Here is a 26,533-nt window from a genome sequence, read left to right as displayed (position 1 = left end):
TTACCTAGCAGCTATTAGACTATATGGAAAATGTAAGTTTTCTTTGTGTTGGTTATTCAAGATGATTATTCTTTACATCAGTAGAAACACTCATTTTTCATGTGGCTCATGGGTTAATATTTGGGACTTATTTTTCAGCAAAAGTGCTTGTTATGGGCAGGGTTTTTTTGGTATTGAACTGTTCTTTTCCTGAAGAAAAGCTGCAAATGCTAATCCACACATAACTCTGCTAGTAAACCTTTCAGTGGACAGGAAAACATAGACTGTGTTTTAATCTTTTTATTTTTAAGTGATGGTTTTTACTAACAGATTGACTAAAGTTTTAAAAGTTCATAGTTAAATACGTAAGTGCTCAACAAGGGATGGTTATGCACAAAACAGTTCTTGAACGGCAGTTTTGACTCCAGTGTGTCTGTGCCTCTTGGGTGGCATCTTCAGCTTAACTAGGTAGCCTGCTTGTGTTGAAAAACACTGCTTGATTTTGGCTTATTTTTTCTTTGACTTTAAGGAAGCTCCGTTCTGTTTTTGTCTCTATGAGACCACACTGCTTGTAATATTTTTTCTTTATGGTTTGCCAAGTAAATTGACTAGTAAGGTTCAGCTCATTCCAGTGCTTCTAGTAAGGAGAAGTTAAAGAAACAAGCACATGGCTGCATATTGCATAATAGAAGGATTTTGAGCGGCATGGAGGCATGGGCTCTCGCCACTCACTTGTAGGTTTTGGAAAATGCAGCTTTGTTGATGTAAAAGTGCAAACATGTTAGTTCTATTAGAAAGATTGTGAGTTAATAGTTCAGTTTATATTTTTAAGAAATCTAAATAAAATAATGTTAGTATTATTAAGTAGTACATGATTTTGATGTGACTGGAGCAACTTGTTGTGTTGTATGAAATGAAAAGCCAGCAAAAAAGCCCCTAGTTTTCATTCTTCTATAAATGGCCAAAAGTTGGTTTTTTTAATACTGATTATGAATGAAAACAAATTTCAGGATGTTGGGATATTTATGTTTCTTGGGAAATTCTACTTTCCAACTACTTATAAGAAACTAATTGATTAGATTTGGATATTTTTAATAAGTGTTTTGTATATCCTGAAAACACTGGTACCAATATCTTTCTTGACAGAGAATAGAACTTTAGCTATTAGGAGGCACTGAGTGCAGTACTAAATAGTCAGATTCAATACCTCTAAAATTTAGATCCAGTACCTCAAAAGGCCACCTTTCTTGTGCAACTTCAAAATAAAATAAGAAATCTGTATTCAATTATCTTACTATCAGTCAGAACTCTTATGGTCATCAGACACTTGCTGAGAATAACAATACTTTAAAGCTTTTGTTTTCCAAAATGAAGTTTGATTTAAGGTAAGGCAAAGATAGGATGCCATCAGATGGGATGTCCTCACTATTCTCTTCACTTCCAGGGACAATGTCCACTGAAATCAAATATTTCTGCTGCATCAGTTTTCAAAAGGATGGATTTTCTAAGCAATTCATCTCACAATTGCTCAAAAGCTTGTGAAGATACAGAAAAGGCATCAGAAATATCATAGAATCATAGAATGGTTTGGGTTGGAAGGGATTTTAAAGATCATCCAGTTCTAACCCCCCTGCCATGGGCAGGGACACCTTCCACTGGACCAGGTTGCTCAAAGCCCCATCCAGCCTGGCCTTGAAGACTGCCAGGGATGGGGCATCCACAGCCTCTCTGGGCAACCTCTTCCAGTGCCTCACCACCCTCACAGTGAAAATTTTCTTCTCTATACCTAATCTAAATCTAAATCTGGGTCGTCCGTGTCCCCCCCCCCCCCCCCCCCCCCGGTTAATTTTGAACTTGTTTACCTTGTAGATTCCTCATTCCAGTTCTGTGTGGTGCCTACCCACACAGAAGCTTCATTCTCATACCTCCTGAATACAGTCTTTGTATTCTTTCTGACCTGTGTTCATCCTCATGCTCCTCAAGTTTGCTTCTATCTTCTCTTTGTGCTTTCTCCCAGCTTTACTCTGCCCATTTATCCATGATGAAAGAGTGGTCACGGATGGAGCCCTGTGACCTTTTCCTGCTGATAATATATCCATTATTTCTTGAGCCTGCCTATCACAAGAGAAGATGACTGTGGCTAAAAACTTTGAGTCGATGCATTTTTCGTTAGCCCTTTGCTTGCCTCTTTCTTCATTCCTTTCACTACTCCCTGCACCCCCCACTTCCCCCCCTCCCCATTAAAAATACATATGGATTAAGATTGCCTCAGCTGCTGTCATGCTAAGGACACTCAACTTACTTATGAAAATATTTTGTGTTTACTGACCTCAGTATGCTTGGATATCGTGCAATGAAGTTACAGTATGTGTGTCACTGTCATTTGAACATAAGCATTATAGAATTGCTTGTTTGCTGGAAAGACGTGCCAGGGGATTCAGACGAGTTTGACTATCAGGTACGTTTGTTAGCTCAAAGTAACACGAACAAAGCGCTAGCACTATTTAGTCCCCCAAACTGCTGTTCACAAAATTACTAAGCCATTACTCTGTAAAATAATGCAACAGTGGTACTAAAGGAGAAACAGTAACGTACTACCACTTGCAACTGCTTTTTATCATTGATACCATATCCTTCAGAGACCTCCTCGTGCCGCTTTTCTTGCAGTACAACACGAAGTCACTTTTTGGTTATCTTGGGTGCACTGTTGTTTTCTCCAGATCTTTCATGTCAATGTCAGTTAAATTGAATAGTATTAAAACTTATATTCTCCAGCCTACAGAAGTTGCAGTCTTGGAGGCTTTTCTGGATTGAATCTGAAGGAGTTTAAAAATGTTAAAAGCTACCTATTTGTTAAATCTCTTTATTTTGTCTGATTTGAAATCTTTGAAGTTCTTTTATTTACTTCTGTTATTGGATATTTTATGATACAGCTTTTAACTGGCTAGTTTTGTAGTGGATCAGTCTGTCTGTGCTATCAATGTGATTTTTAGGTATATTTTTAGAATTTTTGTTTTAGCGTTACATGGTATTATAATGGTCCTGTTACAGTCTCATGAGAACTGTTTTGGTTGGTCAGTTTGCTGGACAGAAATCAGAGTCTCAGTCCCCAGGACTGTAATACACTAAAGTGAAAATTTATGACCAGCTGTGTGGAAACGTGCCTTAATTTCCTGTATTAGAGTGTCTGTCTTATAGGGACATCTTTATAGTTTTAAAGTGTTTTCTGAATATGGCCAATGGCCAAGTTCAAGTAGGCTTTAGATAAAATCAGGTTATTGCAAAGCTGAATTACATTGAAAGATGAAGCAATTCTACCAGATTTTTTTTCTCATTGAGTACTTCATCATCCTTGCCTGTGAAAAGTTTATATAAATTATTATAGCAAAGGCACAGTGCAGAACATGCATCCCATAAATGCGAGAATGTAGACTGAAATGTTTTTTTTAAGGTGTTTCCTGGGTCCTATACAAACACAAGTTCTCAGTTTCCGTCTCTCCTGTTTTCCTTTTCACTTCTGCTCTTTCCAACTCTTTTTCTTTTTTCTTTTTTTTTTTTTTTTCCTTTTTCTTCTAAGAATGCTTTTTGGAGGTGGATGCATGTTAGTGAGCTACACTGTCTCCAAAACAAACAAAATAGGGTGGGGAGATGATGAGGGGGAGGAGGACAGGGAAAAGATGCAGCTGCTCATTTTTAATTTTTGAAACTAGCCTTGAATTCTGTGGCATTTGCTTAAGCTTTATAATAAACTACAGGCCCGACTGAAACACTGTGTCTTTTTTTTTTCTGTGGTTGCCAACAAGAAAATGTTAAAATAATAACAGATAGATTATTTGAATTCCTGTCTAAAATAGTGTTGATGGAAGATGTTTCACCAGATGACATTGTGTGAGTAGAAGGTTGTCCCACCAGTGAAAGCTCGTGGAAAAGCAGCCAACCCCATATGTTGTTCTTTATTCTGTTGTGCCAACATCCAAGTCAGTAGAAGGTATTTCCATTTATTTCACCTGTTAAGAAGTAGGAATCCCTATAGCATTGGGCCCTGTAATTCCTTTCTATTGAAGCTGCACAAGTGAGTGGTGAGTCACATCTGGAGTGCTGGGTCCCCTTCTGCACTCCCAGTACGAGAGAGACATGGGCATACTGGCTGAGTGCAGTGAAGGGCCATAAAGGTGGTTGGGACTGGGACTGCTCAGCTTGGAGAAAAGAAGACTTGGGGGCGTCTTAACCGTGTCTATAAATACCGTAGGGAGGCGAAAGTAAAGTAGACGGAGCCAGGCTCTCCTCGGCGGTGCCCAGCAACAGGACAAACGGCAACGGGCACAAACTGAAACACAAGAATTTCCACTTGAACACAGGAAAACACTTTTTCCACTGTGAGGGTGATTGAACTCTGGCACAGGCTGCCCAGGCAGGGTGCAGAGTCTCCCTCCTTGGAGGTGTTCAAAAGCCAACGGGACAGGACCCCGAGCGACCCGCTGTAGATGACCCAGCTTGAGCAGGGGGTGGGTTAGGCAATCGCTAGGGTGATTGCTGCCAGCCTCAGGGAAGCTGCAATTCATTATTTAGCTAAAATAACTACTGCGCGATATCAGAGACGACTGGACAAGTTGTATGTTCTCATGTTTTTCTGAACGGTCACATTAATGAATAATATTATTAACACTATTAGGGCAAAACTTGTGGTTGAGGAACAAAGCTTGAAACAACGTGTGGAATGAAACGTGTTTGGGGCTTTGTTGCACAACTCTTCACATGTTAGTGAGCTCTTACCCACGTAAGTAGTCCCATTGACGTCAATAGGACTACTCCTATGAGTGTTCACCAGTGCAAGTAAGGGTTGCACAATGTGTCCTTGTCTGTAATGTACCAGCGTATGTAACACAGTATTTAATTATCACTTCAAACCTTTTTTACTTCAGTGGCATATTCATTTAAATATCTCAAATTATACTGCTTTTCCTAGGCTGTATTTTACTGACATGGAGATATCATTACATCCATCACCACAAAATTGAGCAGAGATAGCATCTCTGAAAAATCATCTTTCCTTCTGTTCATTTATACAGCTGAAGAAAAGGGGTGGCAGAAGAAGAAAATAATTCTCTTCCTTTATTGTGTTTTAAATAAATTGGAGTTTCAAATTTTTTTCTGACAGTTTGATGGAGTCAGTGCTTTAATTTCAGTGCTTAATTAGTCTGAAGGTAGGCTTTCTTTTCCCCACAAAAGAATTAAATAGTTTTTTTTTTTTATTTTAAATGTTAGTCAAAGTTTAATTTTGTGTGAAGAGGCATCTTGTATCTGTATTTTATAGTAGTACCAAAGGTAAGGTAAAAAAGCAGTTTCCAAGATTAATTATGCGGTTCTAACTTTTCATATTTCAACTTTATTGCTAAAATATCTTCTGTAGCACTTTTGGTGGGGTTAGGGGAAGGCTGTGTTGTACTCTCTAACATTCAAGTGATAAAGCCAGAATCTCTGTCACAAAACCTGATTTTTTTTGAGAATTTTGGAAGCTTTTATTTTTTTAAAACTTGTAGTTGCAAGTATTGAAATTTGGTCAACGTGCTTGAGTTGGGTTAGAGACTTTTCTGAAACTACTGTAAGATAGTGCATACGAATAGTTGGAGTTAATTCTCTTTGGAATTGTGAAATGCTGTAAGAATACAGTGTTCTGATTTAGAAAACTGAGCCTATTCCACTCTGTAAAGAGGATAGATGTTACTCACTCATCTGAGTGGTACCTTTACAAAGAGATGATCTCTAATGCTGAAAACTCTTTTAAGCTAATAGTTAAAACATGAAAAAAACTTAATTGCTGGAAGCTGATGTAAGAAGAGTTGATACTGGAATTAGAATGTCATTTTATTTTATTTTTTTTAATAGGTACACCCATTTAGTACCCATTAGTAACTTGAAGAGATTAACTGGGAAATGTGCTAAACTATTCTACAGTTTGAGTCTTTTATTTAAAATCAGAAGTCTTTTTTAAAAAGGTATGCACCAGCTTAGCCTTCAATTTATTAGGCTTAATGTACAGCTAGCAGATGACACTCTTTGTGTTGATCAGTAGGTCAGGATCTTGACAGTACTTTCTATCTGTCTTAAAACAAATGAACCCATAAATATCATGGCTGAGCTTTAGATCAGGTAAGAACAGTACCTTGCAGCCTGCTCCTTGAATCCTCTCTGAAGTCTTCCCATTCAACAACTCATTAGGCTTATGCATAGTACAGTTACAGAATCTGTGAAATACAGCATTTAAACTAACAGATGTGTATTTTTCTGTATGTTTTATTTTAGCCGTGATGTCTAGCAAAATGCTGGACTAGTGGGGTTTGTTTTTGACAAGCTTGCTTCCTTCCTATGAACCCGATCAAACTTTTCTGGATGCAGTCATGTTGGGTTTCTTCCTAATAGAGCTTTTAGTGACAGATTTCTCTGGGTTTTGTCCCTTCTCATTTTGTAAAGGATGTTGACTGCATTTTTGTTTAAGCCTCCTAATACCGTAAGGTTGGAAAGGATTAGGAAAGAATGACAAATTCTGATCTGTGGTGCTGCAGATATGGTCCTAGTACTACCAAAGTAGAGAACACTCAGGTCATTGGTTTTGTTGGTAAGTAGTGTGTTATTTGCCTATGTGTGGTTGTTATTTAAGAAGAGCTCTGTGCCCTGGGAAACTGTCCTTAACAGGTCTACTAATGTAAGTGTTAAGATGAATTGGGATGGTCCTTTCAGAAGGAAGAACGTTCTCTGTTTCCTATTTAGTGAAATAACAGAATGACACTTGGCACAGGCATTTAGTATCCTTCAAAGGAGGTTTCATCATACTGGATCTTGTTTGTGGAATAAGTTAAGTGGCATTTTAGTGAACAGCATTATATGTTCATGTTGGTAAATATATTCTAAAGGATTTACAGAGCTTTATTCATGGGAGTTCATTTGAAGAAACATATCAGCAGTAAAACTTTGGTAATAAAGACAACGGGACTACTCTTGAGCCAGAAGAGTTTACTCAAAAAGGGAGCTACTCCAGGATCAGGTGTCAGGTGGGAGGAAGACATTACATCAGCCAGAAGATATTACTGGAGAAGTCATAAATCAAGAACTTGGTCCCAACATCTGTACTCAAGGGAAGAATGAAGGCATTCTTACCTTGTTTAATTGTTAGATTTTAAGTAGTTTAATTTACAGCTGCATATGATCTTTCCACAGATGATCTGCAAGCCCTGAGTGACTTGACATTTTTCATAATGAGTTATGATATCACCATTGAGTATTACCAGTCAGGTATATTTTGGGCAGGAGACAAGGTAGCTTGGCTCTGTGTGTTGCACAAGAGAATAAAAAAGAGGAAATAATTATAAGTCATACTGAGATGTTCTGTATATGTTTACAAATACATTTGCAGTTACTTCAGTGTGATGCGTTCTTTTTTAAGTATGTTGATAATTATTTTTGTCAGTAACCTTAAGATGATATATAGCTGTCTCCTCAAGCAAAGACTTGAATTTAATTTGATTACAACTCCTAAAGCATGTCTGTATTCCTTTTGTTAGCTTTTTGCAGTGTTAATTAAATTCCCAAATTTGGTCCCATCATGCAACTGGAAGGACAGTAAAGCTTGTTACAGACCCCTCAGAGTTACTCCAATGTGCTAATTGGAGAGAATCTACTCTCAAACCAGCAGAGTAACAGTCAGAATTTTAAAAAGCCCAATACGTCAAATAATGGACAGTGTTAGAGCATAACACTATACATGCTGTGCAGGATTACGCCATTCAGACAATTCAAAGTGTGTTTTGATACCCTATGAAAAATGATTATTCAAATTAGGAACACATTCACCCCATTAAGGATATGTACAATTCCTACGGAAAGGTTATAGGCGTTTTAATGCTAGCTAATGAAAACTGATTTCATCAACACTCTTATATGTTTTTTTGCTTTTTAACTTAATACTGAAGCAGTGCTCAGAGCTGCCAGTACTGTGCAGTTCTCGAGCGCTAGATTTTGGGAGACAGAACCAGCCGAGCATCTGTAGATGCCTAGGACTGGAGCTCGCACGATGCTGGTAATATCAGAAAAACCACCGCGGATGCTGGTGGAAACTAAAGGAGCTTATGACCACGCCTTGCTCAGTGTCTGGCATGTTGGGGTGCAAGGATACATCCATGACTTTTTCATCAGGAATAAGGGATTTGAATTGCAGGATACAGGATGAGGTGGTTATTGGTATTCTCTCTGTATGAATGCATTCCAGCTCTGTTTGGCCGAGCTGGTCTTCATTTTCTCTCTCTAAAACACGTGCTGCTGGCATCCTAGCTGAAATGTTGCGTTGCGTACTGCTGGCTGCTGTAGCTGCTGGACAAGTGACTGCACTGGGTTTTAGGTGAAACTGGGGTCTAAATGTATGCACAGCCTGCAGTTTTATGCAGTGACTGGAGGCTGGCATAATTAAACATTCATCTTTATATGAAGATTTGAAATGTTAAATAATAAAATTTATTACAGGTGAAACAAACATATATCCTTTTTAAATACCCGAATTGACAGTGTAGTGTTTTTCCATGCTGCATTACTGTTTTTTACTGCTAGTACTGCAAACATCGGAGCTGTGCACTGTTTTTCTTCTAGCAGTGCAGGTGGGACTTGGAGGAGGAGGGGCAAAAAGTGTGAATGGAACTGCTCGCAGATGAATTTGTGAATTGATTTTCAAGAAAAGAGAAATCAAAAAGAGGTTTGACCACTCTGATTGCTTCTTGTTAGTGATTATACTTTTCGCCAGACCGGTAATGTCAGGTTTCACAGAGTTTGGGCACTTGCTTTCATTACATTCCTGTATACTTAAATGGATTAAGATAAAAAGTCTGACTTGAAAAGGATATTCTAAAACTGACTGTGCCTGTGGTTTTGAATCCTGATGCTTTGAACAAAGAAGGGATTGATTTAATGGGATTAATGCTTAATCCAAATGAAGCAATGTACACACATGCCTTGAATGTTTTTGAGAATAACTACCAATATAATTTATAATGTTCTGTAGAAAGATACAGAGAGGTGATCTTTGTATAAGAAAGAGATGGGGCAAGACAGCTTTAAATAAAGGAGAACACAGGCAAAGCTGCGTTCAGATTAGCTCTTCTGGATTACTTTCAGATATTTTTAAGGCTTCTTTTTTTGTACAAGTATGATACTTCTTTTCAAGTGCTGATTTTGAGGAAGTGTTACATATCTCTCTTATCATTTTGATATTCCAGAGGAGAAATTTTATTTTAATATTAAACATTTTTTAACTTGTATTTGAGGTAAGGTTGGTTTCTGTTTCAGATAATACCTTATGTGGAAAGCATTTATCATAATGATTTGATTGGGTTTTTGTTTTTTTTCCTTGGCTTGCAGATTGTCTCTGTTGCACAATATCATAGAGTCATAGAATGGTTTGGGTTGGAAGGGACCTTAAAGATCATCTAGTTCCAACGCCCCTGCCATGGGCAGGGACACCTTTCACTAGACCAGGTTGCTCAAAGCTCCGTCCAACCTGGCCTTGAACACTGCCAGGGATGGGGCATCCACAGCCTCTCTGGGCAATCTGTTCCAGTGCCTCACCACCCGCACAGTGAAAATTTTCTTCTTTATACCTAATCTAAATCTACCCTCATTCAGTTTAAAGCCATTACCCCTTGTCCTATCACTACATGCCCTTGTACAATGTCCCTCTCCAGCTTTCCTGTAGGGCCCCTTCAGGTAGTGGAAGGCTGCTATTAAGGTCTCCCTGGAGCCTTCTCTTCTCCAGGCTGAACAACCCCAACTCTCTCAGCCTGTCTTCACAGGAGAGGTGCTCCAGCCCTCTGATCATCTTTGTGGTCCTCCTCTGGACTTGCTCCAACAGGTCCATGTCCTCCTTATGTGGGGGGCCCCAGAAGTGAACACAGTACTGCAGGTGAGGTCTCATGAGAGTGGAGTAGAGGGGGAGAATCGCCTCTCTCACCCTGCTGGCCACGCTTCTTTTGATGCAGGCCAGGGTACGGTTGGCTTTGTGGGCTGCAAACGCATGTTGCCGGGTGATGTTGAGCTTCTTGTCAACCAACACCCCCAAGTCCTTCTCTGCAGGGCTGCTCTCAGTCCACTCCTCTCCCAGCCTGTATTTGTGCTTGGGATTGCCCCATCCCATGTGCAGGACCTTGCACTTGGCCTTGTTGAACTTCATGAGGTTCACAGAGACTTACCTCTCGTGCCTGTCAAGGTCCCTGTGGATGCCAGCCCTTCCCTCCAGCGTGTCAACAGCACCACGCAGCTTGGTGTTGTTGGCAAACTTGGTGAGGGTGCACTCAATCCCACTGTCCATGTCGCCGCCAAAGATGTTAAACAGTGCTGGTCCCAATAGTGACCCCTGAGGAACACCACTCGTGGCTGGTCTCCAGCTGGACATGGAGCTGTTGACCGCAACTCTTTGAGTGCGACTATCTAGCCAGTTCCTTACCCACTGAGTGGTCCATCTGTCAAATCCATGTCTCTCCAATTTAGAATAAGGATGTCATATGGGACAGTGTCAAAGGCTTTGCACAAGGCCAGGTAGATGATGTCTGTTGCTCTTACCTTACACACCAAAGCTGTAACCCTGTTGTAGAAGGCTACCAAATTTGTCAGGCACAGTTTGCCCTTAGTGAAGCCATGTTGGCTGCACCAATCACCACCCTCTTTTCCGTGTGCTTTAGCATAGTTACCAGGAGGATCCGCTCCATAATTTCGCTGGGCATAGAGGGGAGACTGACTGGTCTGTATTTCCTTGGGTCTTTGCTTTTTCGCTTTTTAAAAATGGGGGTTATGTTTCCCCTTTTCCAATCAGTGGGAACTTCACCAGACTGCCATGACTTCTCAGATATGATGGATAGTGGCTTAGCCACTTCATCCACCAGTTCCCTCAGGACCCGTTACTTACTTGGAGAAATTATGACTTTGCCCATATTTGCTGTGACTCTGTGGCCCCTCTAATTTCAGAGAATAATTGCTTATTAAACCAAACAAGCCAATTTGTGGGTTTTTTTTGTTTGATTTAATTTTTTGTGGTTTTGTTTTGTTTCTTAATTTTATTTTTTATTTTTTTAAATGTTAACAGATGCAACATTTACAAAATCTATAGTTACTTCATCTTTATTAATAAAAGCTTTCTCGATACATAAAAGCTATCCAGCTTCTTATATTTAGCGTTGTATACCCTCACAATGTGTTTTCAAAGCATTGGATCCTGTCTAACTGGGCAAAAGGTGTATCTATGCATCACTGTTGCAAGGGTTTTGAGGAAAGCAATGACTATAGTCTTTCAGAATGTAGTTGTTGTAGGATAAAATGCTGAGCCTCCATAAATAGTAGGCTGGCTCATCAATTTTTATGCATTCTCCCCTGCCTCCCCATGCACCTCTGGTGTGGGACCCAGAAACTTTAGGTGAAAACTAAATTTCTTGCCTAATCATGAGATTTGATTAAGCTAGTGGCTTTAGAAAAAAGACCATATATCACAACGCTAATGAAAAAATTGCAAGAATTGCTAATGATGTGACTGACTCATGTTGCTAAATGGAGCAGATTTTTAAACATAGCTCTAGGCTTCAGTTCTTTCAGCTCATTCACAATCAGTTCTGCTTTATACTGAGCTCAGTGAAGCTATTCTCAGAGGAGAGTGCAGTACGACATGGATTAAGAGTCAGAGAGTGGAGCCATTAATCGATTCAGTACTACACAGGTTATCTAATATCTAAGAAATGTTTTAAATATTTTAGGCAGCCTAAAAAGCTGAAAGAAAAAAAGTAATTTGCAAGTGATTTTTGGCTTTGTTAATTTTTCTTTTTTTTAAAGGAAGGCTGAAGACTGGGTCAAAGGCAAGGAGTAATTACTGATATGAATTACTGAAAACCTGATGGTTTCAGGTTGGTGAACAGCTCTAGATGTATTCAGTTTACTGGTGTAGACAAGCCTACAATGTTGCCTTCAGTACCATTACAATTTAAAACAGTAAAGTGAGTTTCTAAGATGCTGAGTTTGGTATACTTTTGTCACATCAGCTCAAAAAGCAGTTTCTCCCTTAAGATAGAAGTAATAGTGTTTTATACTATTTTTTAAGTGTTGATATTCAGTTATTTTCCAGATAGTATTTTGCTGGCATCTTAAGAGGACAGCAGCATATAAGACTCTGACAGTGTTTACAGTTTCTGTCTCTCCTAAACCCTAACATAGACATTATGAGGATTATGGTAATCAACAGGGTGAATATGAACACATTTATTACATGAATCTTCCTATTCCATAAGCTCTGTCCACTCTTATGCTTTATTTGTCATTCAAATATACATTTCAGTTGGAAACTGTCTTCACTCGAGGCTTCCTGAAAAATATTTGTGCCAGTACCTGTAAAATGATCTGCTTGCATAGCACACCCAGCTGCGACAAAAGTTCCAAAATTATCTCTCATCTTAATTAGTGTTTTTTTAAGTGCTACAGATTTTCTTTTTGACTTACAAAGCTGTTGGTTTACTGACACTGGACAGTGGAAGATTGCTCTGTGAATTCAGTTGATCTCTTTTAGGGTTCTACCTGATCTTATCACTAAGGAAATGCTGGAGTTGTTGAAATGAAAGCTTTACAGGTAAATGAAAAGGAGAATCCAGGCTCGAGCAGGCCAGGCAATCACTAAATCAGCAGGCTGCAGTATACACGCTGGCTTTGTATGAGACACAGAAATACAGGTATATTGGAAGGTGGTGGTACTGGGGTTTTTGTTTTCGTCTGGCTTTTAGCGTAAGTACTAACAAAACCATTCAAAGTCCTAATTATGCTTTTGAAGCTCAAATGATCTAGTCCTAGTACACTGTTGAAATAAATAAAGATAGTTTCTTGTGGAGGTTCATAATCTACATGAATAACTATTCCTCTTTAAATAGCTTTACTAAACTTTCTAAATTATCTTCAGATAAAGGTTTATTTTTTTCCCTTAGTGAAATGAAGCCAATTTTTTAAGTATTAATCATAGGACCAGTGAAAAGATAGTTATTTGTTGAGCCAGACTATCACAAACGTTTAGCTTTCTAGTTTATGTTGAAATTACTGGACTGTGATATTTGGTAGCAATATTTGTATTTTCTATAGTTAGTTTACTAAAATAAGAAAGGGAATAAATCCACCCATAATTCTGTCTTCAACTATATATATTTCTGCTGTTAATTTCAGTGGAAAAGGAATGATTTCTCGTAGTTTGTATAGGGGAAAAAACCCCCACCAATGCCAAAACAGTATCATACATGCTTCACTGAAAGCCAAGGAGTTATTTAAAAAATGCCCACAAACACTACCACCAAAAAACCCAAACCCCAACCCCAAAACACAAAACCAAAATTTTGATAGGCTGGCAGGAGCTATGCCAAATTAGATGAACAGCTCGAGCCTCAGGCATATGTAAAATGGAAAACCAGGGCTATTGTTTATTTGGTAGAGTGCACCAATACATCAGTTTATAGAAATACTATAACTAAATACAATTGTTTCTCTTCCATCATTTGATTCACCCTTTCCACTCCTAATGTCCCAGAATGAATGTCCTGCCAGAAAAATCGTTCCCTCTGGCAGTAAAAAGGCCTTTCACTGATCAAGGAATTGCCTCTTGGGTGGTGTTGGGGGGACAGGCTGTCTTCTGCCCTCTGCTTTTTATCGAGCTTTGCCAATTTTATATCATCCTACCCTACAATAAAAGAGATACACAATAAGGTGAAAACCCAGCTTAAAACCCAGCATTTATTGAAAAGCTGTGTTTCCACTTACTGTTCAGGCAGGGGTAGCCAAGAAATGGAAAAAATGAAACCAAACCAACCTTGATTAATGTTTTCTGTCCATACAAATGAACTTTCAAAAGCAGATGGCATGGCCAAAGAGAACATTTCAAAGCGAGATCTACACAGAGAACCTAAATGGCTGTGCTGGTCAGGAAGCGAGGAGTTGCTGAGCTAGTGAGCAGCCTGAGACGTTTCTTTACCTATGGTTTGTTCAGAGGGAAATGAAAAAAGGAAGAGCTTGTCTGATCCATGTGTCCTTTTGCATGATATTTTTATTATCTTTTTCATTACATAATCCCAAGTCGAGAACAAATACTTAATGAGTGCATAAAACATGGCAATAACGAATTGCGCCAGAAAGATACCAGCGTGGAAATACAGGTTTATCACTTTAAGATAAGAATACAAGGGAGAAAGGTGGTTTGGGGTGTGTGTGTGTTTTTAAATAAACAGGATATATGTATGACTCAGGACGGCAAACTCCGATACATAAATTGAATGAATGGACATTCAACCCAAATGCCAGATTCCTCCTTCAATTCCCAGAAGAGTTGGGGTCGTTGCAGTCTTTCTGTGCTTTCTGGCCTGCTGCATGCTAGGCTGTTGGCCGGAATTCAGCCCTCCCAGGTAATGTCTCACTTGATAACTGTCACAGCTCTGTCGGAGGACAGACAGGTTTCAGATAGAAGAGGCAATGCTTTGTGGGGATGCATGAAAAGAAGCGGGGGGAGCTTTTGTTTGGGCTACTTGCGAGAAAGCCTATAGACCATCACAGTTACGAATGTGTGCGCCGCTACCTTTTCCTTTGGTAGACACTGTTGATGTATATACTTTATGCTCCACGCAAGAACTGATGAACAAGAATGAGAGAAGTCCTGGCATCACTGGAGGTGGTGGGAAGCTCCCTGTTGTGTAGAGAGTGCTGTGGAAATAGTAGACATAGACTACTCGCTCTGCTAGTCTACAGGTCCCATAGTAAGGGGAGAAGAAAGGAGTAGTGGAGAAATATTTCTAATGTGAATACATGTAGAAAAGTTTACTGCCCTAAATACTTAAGACCAATACATTAGTAACAGAAAAATTAACAGCCAGCATTGGCTTGTGTTTTGTTTGTTTCTAATTCTGTAAATGATATCTGATTGGCATGACAAACTTTTAGTTCCTGAGTTTGGGTGTCAGTATTATTGTCCTGTTTATTCAAACATTATTAATCATTGCCTCTGAATTTTCAAATAATTTTTTTTGCATATTTCAGAATTAGAAGATTACAACAGTTCAATAGAGATGTTGATAATATTTAACAAAAATATATGTACTAGGTATTTTCAGGAACATGTGCATATTCAGGACAGCAAGTGTGTCCATCATTGAACCTATGCATATTCTTATGTAAAAATCTTATTCTTATGTACATCTTACAAAGTAGAAGGCTTTATATATGCCATAAAATAATTGTTTATGCACAGCTGTAAAATGCTCTTACATTCAAGCTTCTTTACAACACTCTTTTGCCTTGATATACATAAAGCACAAAACCTTTAAGCTTCTTCTAAAAGGCTACTTTCCATTAATGTTATGTTTTGTGAAGTTACAATGTGTTCTTGCTGGTTTTGGCTGTGAGTTTTGTGTGTATGATTGTAGCATCCATTTTTTGACCTAGTAGACTTAACAATTAGGAGGACCAATAAGTCTGCTTTAATCTATGTAGAAAACAGATTTAAGTTACTCCTTTTTAACTCTGCAAATGTAGTTGTAAATCCTGTTCTGCTTGCGTGCCCATCTACAAATCTGACATTGAAGCAGCACATCTGCCCAGATGCCTTTAGTGAAATAAAGGAGGATAATTTAAAGACTGTTGTAGGATTTCTTCTATCAGCTCCATGAATCAGTTTTTCATATAAGGTTAAAGCAGAGTTTTCACCCCCAGGTTGCTGAAATTGCAGATATCTGGAATGGAAATTAAACTTGTGATATGTAGACTAAAGTCTTATTTCAAATTGACATTTCATTGAATTTTGATGTGTATATTAAAACCTACCACCCATAAAGTTTTGAATCGAGGAAGTATTTCCATTGAAGTCAAGGAATACAGACTGCACGCATAAGAAAGTTCAGGTTATTTTCACTGAAAACACAAATCAACCCTTGTAGAATTTCAGTTGCTTATTTTACAAACTTTTCAGTTCCTAGTTTCTTACTAGAAGCAAAAAGTGTTTGCAGTCTAAAGACAACTGGGAAGTAGCTGGCATTTTGTGACAAACCTGTTTGGATCATTTTTCATCCAGAACTTAAAAGACAGATAAATTTTTTTGACTTTCTGATGGTTAACTCTGGTAAATCTTCAAAATGCTATAGTCTTTATGAATGATTCTCCAAACACGTTTTCTTTTCAAATTCTATTACTATGAAATTAGAAAGACTTATTTTTTCAAGGTATTACATTTTTCTTAGTTAAGCAAATTACAAAATTTTATTAATTAGTCTGATTTGTCAGTATGTGAGGTGATACCTGTATTGGCTGAAAAATCTTTTCATTCATGTGGCACACATTCTTCTTTATAGGTGCGTTATGATCTAAATTTACAAACTATTGCCTAAGGTTAAACAATCAAAGTAGCAGGGTTTTCTTTGTTTTCCCCCCACTTGCTGGTCATCTCCTGCTCCTACTGATTTAGGAAGAACCTGTTACTTCTTTACTAATGAAAATCGGGTCGCTCACTTAGCTCTCTTAATTCAAGTGATCCAGATCTGGACATTCTTGCCTGTAAGCGGGAGCATTGTTAGTCGAGGCTATGATATCCACCAGGAACTGCTGCCTGCATGGATTAAGAAGAAAAGGGTATTTCAAACCAGGTTTGAGGTGATGGGGAGTGCTGTGGTGGAAATGGTGTGGGGAGAGTGGCACGTGTGGCTGGCGCTCCGCAGGCAGGAGTTGTTGGTTTGTGTTCTGGTATTGCTTCCTGAAGGCGTTCATAGGAAACTTTTGTAAGACATTTTAAAGGTTACAGTCATTGACTAGCATTTAAATTACCCTATAGCTGTTTTCAGCATGTTCTGATACTGTGTGAAGCATAAAAGAGGAAAAATTGATCTTATTTTATAGCGTGAATACTCTCCAAAAGAGGTCAGCGTTGTTTGGAGGGGAGTTTCTCTTCTGCTGAACCTAGGCTGCTTGCTGTGGAGAATTTACAATTACATTTATATACGCACAACGCAAGAGGAGAAGGCGTATTTAGAGCCATTACAGTGGTTGTTACTTCTCTTCCCCTCAGATCTCATTAAAGCTTTTATGCTCCCGTTGTGGCAGCCCGGAGCCGAGTCCCTGGGGATGGGTGCGCTCCTGTCCTGCCCTCCCTCGGAAAGGCTCGGCCCGCTGGGGTTCACCTCCCTGTGGCCAGGTTTTTTTTTTGGGGGGGGATTTGTGAAGAGTATGATCAGATTGTACTGATGCGACTTTGGGAATCTCTTTATGATTGTGTCAGGGATCTGAGATTCTGAATTTTGCTTCTTTTTTCCGAAATGTGCGCTGGAGTTTTCTTTTAATTGCAGATATTGTAAAGGCCTTTTGTCTACAATCACTTTTATTTTGATAACTGAATTACTAAGGCAAGGGAAATGGGGATGTGATTTTGGTGTTGCATAATAGTTTTTGATGCTTTTGCTGCCACTTGCAGTGAGAATACTGAATTTGATGCTCTACAAGAAATACCAGTTCTCTTTCTTCTATCTCCTTCCACCGTGTTCCTTTGTCAATGTATCATCTTGCATATCTTGGAAATAAGTAATTTTAGAGTCATAATCACAGTCATAATTTCCTTCCTGGCCATTTCTCCCAGGTAATGTTTACGTGTACTCCTGTAGGGGACTTTTTGTACGTGGTATCTTGCATGGGTATGCTTTGCTTCTACTATTTTCTATATGACAGCTCATTTTTTAGACTGGATGTTGTTCTGTCTGGGAGGAGACTATTTAAATAGGCCTCTATTCAATCAGCGTGTTAGACAAAAGACTATTGATTGTTGCTGGCGTCTAGGTATTGTTTCCTACAAGGAATTTCATACCAATAACGTAATCAATTAATATTCTCTCTTTCAGGTTTAACGGATGAAAAAGTGAAGGCCTATCTCTCTCTTCACCCCCAGGTACTAGATGAGTTTGTGTCAGAAAGCGTAAGTGCGGAAACTGTGGAAAAATGGCTAAAAAGGAAAAATAACAGACAGGAAGGTAAGTCCTTTTTATTTGCAATTAATATTTAACTTTGAACAGCTTAGTTCTTATTTTTAGATTTAAAGAGGAAACCTAGTTTTGGTAAAACTTGACTGTTATAATTTTTATGTCTAGGTTGCACCACTTTTTCAAAGGCAAAAGAGGTTAACAATTTTTAAAAATATTTTCAGCCTTCTAGCATTTCTATTTTGGAATATATTGTTATTTGTTTTGTAGATTCAGTTTACCCATTTTGAGTTGCAAATACTATTCCACCAACTCATAATATCTATTATATTGGTGTATGTTTTGAGAACATAATTTGGTCTTGGATCTAAAATCAGTAAGTTTAGAATTTAAATTATGCAGTATGTGCAGGATGTAAACCTCAGTAAAATATTGGATATACCTTCTCAAAAGTTCCTACTTGCGGCATGTATGAAGTCAATTTTAGATACGAACATTGACACAGAGATTATAAAGCAGTGGGTTGAATTCTGAAGGTATTTCTGTTGGGTTGCTTTAGGTATAATCCCTCACTTACTAGAGCCAGAAAACTGTTCCTTATGACTTGGCCTGGTTTGAAAATGATTGTAAATTTTGTATTGATCTTAAACTTTGTGAGATTGTGTGCATATATAAGAATCATGGAATTCTAACAATGATTTGGAATATACCAGGTAAAATGCAAAAGAGGAGATTATCAAGAAGGTGAGGAAAGAAACAGTGATTTTACTCTGCATGTGCGTTGCTCTGCAGCTGACTTCTAAAGGTGCTTGGGGTTTAAATTCTGGTGATAATTCCCATTTTAAATAGAGGGGCTATTGCTACTTCCTAGAAGATAACTCAGTGTTTTCTGCACCATTACAGAAAAAGGAAATGGTGGGCAAGGGACAGAAAAGGCTATATCGAACCAGATTTTTGGTGGTGATGACTGTATATCTGATACTAAGGTGCTAGTACATTTTTGTTGGTGTAAAGACGTTACCTAATGGAAGTGTAAAAGTATGTAGCAATAGACCACCTGTTTACTCCTTTTTGTGGTTTACAAAATGCAGCACTGCAGGATGGCTATCGTTATAATCCACAGATGCAATCAGAAAAAGTATTATGAATCAAGTAAATAAGTCCTGATAATGCTTTTTGTAGACAGAAGAGAAAAAACACTTTGATGTTACCAGAAACAAATACTACTTAAAGTGCTATGTTCCTGTGAAAAGGATGGTTTTTCTCTAAGGTGTTTGAAATCCCTGTAAGAAATCATTGCTTGTTTGAAATACAGTTTATACTCTGGGTCAAAGTTCTTGATGCTAAAACTGAGTGAATGCTTTGGATAACATTTCATCTTCAAGAATCTTATATCGCGAAGTGGAATTCATTACCAGTAGCTCTAAGTTTCCCTTTTTTTGGGAGCATGACCTGAAAATACATTTTTGTGAAAATGCTCATAACATTTTTTTAGCTGCTACAAAAGCAAAGTAACTGCTGACCATTACCTTAGTGAAGTTTTAACATGAATAGCTGCAACAGTGTGATTTGTCCATCGTTTTCTTAAACTTTAAAACTTCTGTTTCGTGGCTAACTCTCCCCAAACTGTGGAATTCAGTGTCAAGCAATTGTTGTGCTATCGTTATCATTCAGCTTTGTATCTGTTATTGTCAAGTGGGTCTTTCTGCCTTCCGTGCTACTTCCCTTTTGCTGCCAGTGAGCTTTAAGGTGGCCTTATTTATTACACTAAAGGCAGTTATGCAGATAAGGCTTCCTTAGTGTTAGATTTTTAGGTGAAAATAAGAAGAACGAGATTTAAAGCTACACTTACCAAGTCAAAAAGAATAATTTGAATGCATTTTGTTTATAGAATGAAACAAATACATTTTATATGGCTATAGCCTTTATCTTCAAGGCTAATCAGTATCTGATAACAAAGCATCTTAATTTGCAAGAATGCAACATATTTAGCAAAGCACCTTGGTAGATGATTTACTCAATTCGCGTTTGTCCTGATTTGGCTGAGGTAGAGTTAATTTTCTTCTTAGTGGCTGGTACAGTGTGTTTTGGATTTAGTATGAGAATAATGTTGATAACACACTGATGTTTTAGTTGTTGCTAAGTAGCGCTTATCCTAAGTTAAAGATTTTTCAGTTTCCCATGCTCTGCCAGCAAGCAGGTATGCAAGAACCTTGGAGGGAGCGTGGCCAGGACAGCTGACCCGAACTAGCCAAAGGGATTATTCCATACCATAGGACATCATACTTACTATATAAACTAGGGGGAGTTGGTCAGGAGGCACAGATCGCTGCTCAGGCATTGGTCAGTGGGTGGTGAGCAGTTGCATTGTGCATCACTTGTCTTTCTTGGGTTTTATTTTTAATTTTATTTTATTATATTCTTTGTTCTTTGTTGTTGTTGTTATTATTATTATGCTATTTTATTTTACTTATTAAATTGCTCTTATCTCAACCCACAAGTTTTACTTTTTTTTTTTTTTTTTTTTTTTTTTTTTTATTCTTCTCCCCATCCCACTGGGTGGGGTGGAACCGAGCAAGTGGCTGCATGGTGCTTAGTTGCTGGCTGGGATTAAACCATGACAGTGTTATGTATGTACAAATCCTACTGCCTGCGTAATGGTGGCGGTGAGAAATGAGAAGGAGAAGATGGAACTGATTCTTTTGGTGTCACCATGGATCTGTGGTGACTCAAAGGGAATATGTAGCCTAAGTCACTTTACATCAATAGGGGTATAATTTTCCCTCTATCCCTCTTGCTTCTCATCATGTAATGTAATACAGACAGGAAAATAAGCTTTCTTTTTATGAGAAAGTTGCCAGGCAGGCAAAATGCTGTTTTGAGATCTCTGGCTTAGTGTCTGTACTCTTATATGTTGGTGACGCAGAACAGTCATTAACCTATATGCAGAAATTGTGTCCTGCCTGATTTACAGGCATCCAGCTGTGTGTACTCTTCAGCCAGAAGTCAATGGGCCTGCAGCCAGGGTAGTTTATCGGAATTCATTAGCATGAACATAAAATGAAATGTCTGATTTGGATTTAAATGAACCAAAATTTATCTGTGACCGAGATTCACTGAATTAGTTACTTTAGGTGGATTTTGTTTTTTTTAAAACCCAAAGTATTAAAAAGGGAGGCAATGCATAAATACTGCAGTGTTTAAAGTATAACTGCATCCCAAAATATCATGAGTTGTGTCATCAGTGTGTACCAGAAAAGTCTTGTATCTATCACAGTAAATGTTAGATTGAAAGTTTTTCATGACAGGTTAATGGTGATATACCTGGGATTATAAGAATTATTTATTTATTTATTTATTTAATATATTGGAGAAAACCTGCAAAGGCAGCACTGGGAAGGAATGCCGCTCATACTGATACTTGGGTATACACTGCAACTTTCTGAACCCTGACTATTATCTAACCAATAAAATACATGCTCAAAACACACCCAGGCTTTGTATTGTTGCACACAGCCTTTCCAAACAACTCTATTTGTAATGAACTAACACTTGAGTGTTAAGTTTTTCATATCCAGATCATGGCTGAGTTAGGCAGGACTCTGAATTAAATTGGAGCACAAACTGGGCTACTTCTCGTGCAAAGTATTTTTGGTTGGCTTTTGCAAGCAAAATTTAACCAAGTAAGAGGATGTCTTGATTGAGGGAATTGATTAGATATTTTGGGGTTCATTTTAACTCTTCTTCAAAGTTGTTTTCATATTACCTATGGAAGAAACTTTTTTACAGATTAAGCCTACTACTTGCAGTGTGAGGTCTGGTCTGTACTTCATGCATTATGCCCTCATGGGATGTTTTATGAAGTTTATACATCAGAAAAACATCTTCATATAAACACAGTAAAAAGTGCCTTTGCTTGTATATCTAATCTTATTGAAGCGCTAGTGTAGGTTATACCAATAGGATACATGATCTTACTTTAATGATTCATTAAAGGTACATCTTGATAGAAGGAGATTTTTCCAATGTACTTTAAGGGTTAATCTGCCAGAAGGAGATCTTTTCTTTCCCAGATGCCTAGATATAACACTCACAGAACTCAAAAGAGATCTTCCATTTGTCCTCTTCTGTATCATTCAAGCAAAAGTAACAGATGATTGTAGCAAGACCCATAAGACTATGGAAGTTTTAGACTCTGTTGGATAGATCCTCATGTCCCAACAGATTTCTCAGAAAAATATTTACAAACTCCAACCTTAATTAGATTATTCAAAGCTTCACCACCACAACAGTAAGAACAGTCTAAGCACATTGATTATAAACCAGTTTCACATTTTTTATGCTGCTGATACTGAATTTCAGAGGTTTCTTTCCTAATTTTTTAATGGCGTTTTTGTATAGGAAGAGAGAACAAACTACACTGACACAGAATTTCTACATGGAAAGCTGCCTATATCACCTCTCACTCTGTGGGAGCGAAGTTATCACTTCCCTAAGGGGATGGCCCTCATGTTTGTCAAAGTGCATGATCATGTGCTTAATTACTGCTGAATCTGGACACATCAACAACAGCTTTATATATTATTTTCTTCCAGCAATATATGCCAAAAACATGTAAAGCTATGTATAGTGGGAACTTAAGGTGCTTTGCTACCACACAAATGCTGTTGTTAAGTAATTCTTAAATACAACTTTAAAAAAATCTTTAAATGGAAAATTGTATATAGAATACTACTACATTCAGTACACAGTATGACACTGATTATACACAGTCAGAAGTTACTGTCTGTTAAGTGCAGTGGACTTAATGCATTTACAGGAACCCAAAATTTCATAATTGACCTGTTTAAAAAAAAAAACAAACAAAACCTGAAGAAATTAGAAAATTAATTACTTAATATAATGTTGGTGTGATATTGCTGTAATGTTTATTCAGGATGTATAGTCCTCAAGAAGATATCACATAATTTTTCCTGGGCTTTGAAAAACAACAGGATTGATTTTCTTAGGGTTAGTCCAAGGTATTGCCATCCTAATACTAATATTTCCATTTACAGCCTTCATAATGTAATACTGTGCTGTAACTTGCTGTATATTCAAGCAAGAAGAGAATGTTTTATGTAATGTGACCAAAATATTTAGCATTTTCTGATATTTCCTTACAGGACTTGTTTAAACAGAATCATGAAATGACTTTTTAAGCAATCTTACATATATTGTTTTATGGACTGTTGATTTTTTCCTGTTGTGCTTTCCTGTATCCATTAATTTCCTGCCAGTGTTAAATAACTGCTATTTGATAGATATGCTGTTGCTAATATGATGCAAATGATTAAATGACTGTATTTGGTTGTTTCAGTTAAAGGACATCTGTGAACATTCAAAGTACTTTTTCTTCTTTTTTATTTATCATTACACAATAAATCAGAGTGTATTCATTGCTACTTTTATGTAATTACTGTAAGCAGTCTGGCTGACTGCAGTATAAAATGTAGTTCTTCATTAGTCATTTAAATGCATGATTTTCTCATTCTTGTGGTGTTTCTTGTGAAGCAAGTATGACAACTGTGTGTGGGTTCAGAATTCAGACTGCCCCAATTCTGTCCTTTCTTTAGCTCATCCATTTTGCTTTTCACCTTTTCTCCTTTTCTGCTATGGGCCCTAAAAGTGGGCAAAGATGGCCATCGGATTTGGTGCACTGGATGGCTTTAAATTTGGCAGAGGACTGGAAGCAGTCATCTCTGGATACACTCATTCTAGCCATTTGGAATATCACTGTAGCTTCCCTTTGGTAGAAAATTGAGTAGGCTTCACGAGGAAAGACATCTGTGCAAATTCTCTCACCCACATGTTCCTTTAGGTCCTCCAAATGTACTTTATATCTATATATGCTTTAGCAATACCTATGATAGCTTTCAGTGAGCTCATTGAGCGTAGAAAGGAGAGAGCTCAGAGCAGGTTAGTTAAACATGTTTCTTTTTGTTTATAGTCTGTGCTGAGCTGAAGGTTTCGGTGACTGAAATGGTTCTGGTGCCTGAGCTGGTTTGTTTAAGCCTGATACCTTCTGTGGTCTTGTCGTGGTGTAACCCCAGCCGGCAGCTCAGCCCTACCCAGCCGCTCGCTCACTGCCCCCGCGACGGGATGGGGGAGAGAATCGGGAGGGTAAAAGTGAGAAAACTGTGGGCTGGGATAAAGACAGTTTAATAGGTAAAGCAAAAGCTGCATGCACGCAAGCAAAGCAAAACAGGGAATTCATTCCCCACTTCCCATGGGCAGGCAGGATGTTCAGCCATCTCCAGGACAGCAAGGCTCCATCGTGTCTAACGGTGACTTGGGAAGAAAAACGCCATCACTCTGAATGTCCCCCCTTCCTTCTTCTTCCCCCAGCTTTATATGATGAGCCTGATGTCGTATGGTCTGGGATATCCCTTGGGTCAGTCGGGGTCAGCTGTCCCGTCTGTGTCCCCCCCCAACTCCTTGTGCCCCCCCAGCCTCCTCACTGATGGGGTGGGCTGAGGAGCAGAAAAGCCCTTGGCTTTCTGTGAGCGCTGCTCAGCAACAGCTAAAACATCAGCGTGTTATCAACATTATTCCCATTCTAAATCCAAAATACAGCACTATACCAGCTGCTGGAAAGAAAATTAACTCTGTCCCAGCCAAAACCAGCACCAATCATTAGACAGAGAGTCTTTTTTTCTTTTTAGTCTTTTCTTCTGTACTAGGGAAGGGATTGGAGGAACACGATCTGTAGCAAAAGACTTCGTCATACCCAGACTTTGAGCCTATATGCAGAGAGAGAATTTGTTTACTTGTCCTTCAAAGCTAATACTAAAAGTAAAATTGTGCTAAGCTGCATCATTAAAATGTAAAAAAAAAAGTTCTGTGATCCTAAATAGACTGAAGATTGTTTCTTTTCTGTTGCTGCAGTTTCAGATAGTAAGCTATTATCATAATGTGCTTTAAAGTTTGCTACATTCCTGTGAGAGAGAAAGTAGTGAGTTTTGCAGAGATGCTGATGTGTGGCTCTATTGAGGGAGCAAGTCTGTACTGAAGTATTTATTGTTAAGCAATACTGACGTATGCATTTCTACAATAAATCATGGTTATTCCTTTATTTGCTCTTTTAAATAGGTAATTAATTCCTGTTTTTAAATGATGTCGTGTTGAGGAATGTTATTTGCACTTTGCCTAACGTGGTTAAATATGTGAGAGAATGGCTAACATGTATTTCTATAACTGGGATAGAATATATGAAAAAGATAAATGTAAGCAGGAAGAGTATATGTATGCTAAATATATGTCAGCTTGCTGCCAGAATTATAAGGAAAAAAAAATGCAGCCTCTGCTTGATTTGGTATTTTTTGAGGACTGTGCATTTCCACACTACCTAATCAGAAATAACTGTTCTGTAGTGTAGGGTAGTAGTTGTAGCACTGTAGGTGAAGGATACTCAGAAGCTGGAGTCTATCACTGTTGCAATATTCCAGAGCTGGCTGCAATTTTGACATCTCCCCAAACTAGGCAAGAGGAGCTGATATGGCAGCATATTAATGACCTCCGTGATTTATAGTTAGGCTGACTAAATATTTCATTGATGCTGCAGACATGCTGTTTCATTCTGATGCAGCCCTGCTGTGCTTATGTTTGTTATATCCAAGCAGGCAACAAATACTTGCCAAAAAGCAAGAGTGAATGTGGGAATGATTTGGGTAATGCGTGACTTGCACCATTGACACTATAGTAGTAGCTCTTAATGCTTTTTATTACCAAACCCCAGCATTTACGTATTTTGATGCCTTTCTGGAGTTTTTTTTCTTAAAAGATGACAGAACGGATGAATCCTCCGGTCCCATTCCCCCCATTACAAGTGGCATAATTGCTTGCCCTGTTCCTACTCTTCCCTCGGACTCTGCTAATGGCCAGTTGGAGACAAGATGTTGGGCTGCGTGGTCTTGTGGGTCTGAACCAATGTAACTGTTACGAAACCAACAGGTGCTACTTTTCTGGGATAATATCCAGACTGATAAATGTTGTGTTTATTGTGAATATTTTTCTCAGAAAAGTTGCAATAATATCTGGGGGCTTGACTGCGTAGACCCTGTTCCTCTGTGTGTTTGGGATACTCCTTACTTCCAGAGATAAAACTGATTGGTAGGCTTATGTATGGAGTAGTTTACAGTTGCCATTTTTCATGTGTCTAGAAAGTTTATGAGTATTTCAGAGGCAGACAGATGAAGTAATGACACTTCCCAGAGCTGTGAGCTGTGGTAGAGCTCTACATGGGAATGCCGTTTTAGTCCAGATGCTGAAAATGGCATACATCTGTAACAGGTACAGAGTAATTTTAGAGCTGATTTCTGGGGAGACTGTTGCATTGTGCCTTTTAAAAATTATTTTATCGCCGCATCTTTTCCTGAAACAGTATAATTGTCCCATTGTTTCTTTCCAATTGTGAAACTGTTTCTTTCCCGTGTGTCCAGTTCAGTGGGGTTTTTATTGTTTTCCCTGAGTTAATCAGAAGAGAGATAGCTTAGATGTGGGTTCATTTTGGCTGTGAA

The 26,533-nt window shown here is 38.4% G+C and overlaps 1 protein-coding gene across 3 annotated transcripts in view; it reads left to right on the top strand.

Annotated features, from left to right (window-relative positions):
• Positions 1–26,533, top strand: part of PDE10A (phosphodiesterase 10A) — a 191,439-nt gene that overhangs the window by 62,984 nt on the left and 101,922 nt on the right. For all 3 annotated transcript variants that reach the window (XM_075036108.1, XM_075036109.1, XM_075036110.1), the window contains exon 2: positions 17,898–18,026. In XM_075036108.1, the coding sequence (XP_074892209.1) occupies positions 17,898–18,026 (129 nt within the window). The remainder of the gene's footprint in view (positions 1–17,897; positions 18,027–26,533) is intronic.

This window comes from Buteo buteo, chromosome 9, assembly GCF_964188355.1.
Source record: "Buteo buteo chromosome 9, bButBut1.hap1.1, whole genome shotgun sequence".
Lineage (NCBI taxonomy): Eukaryota > Metazoa > Chordata > Aves > Accipitriformes > Accipitridae > Buteo > Buteo buteo.
This window is presented reverse-complemented; position numbering and strand designations above follow the sequence as displayed.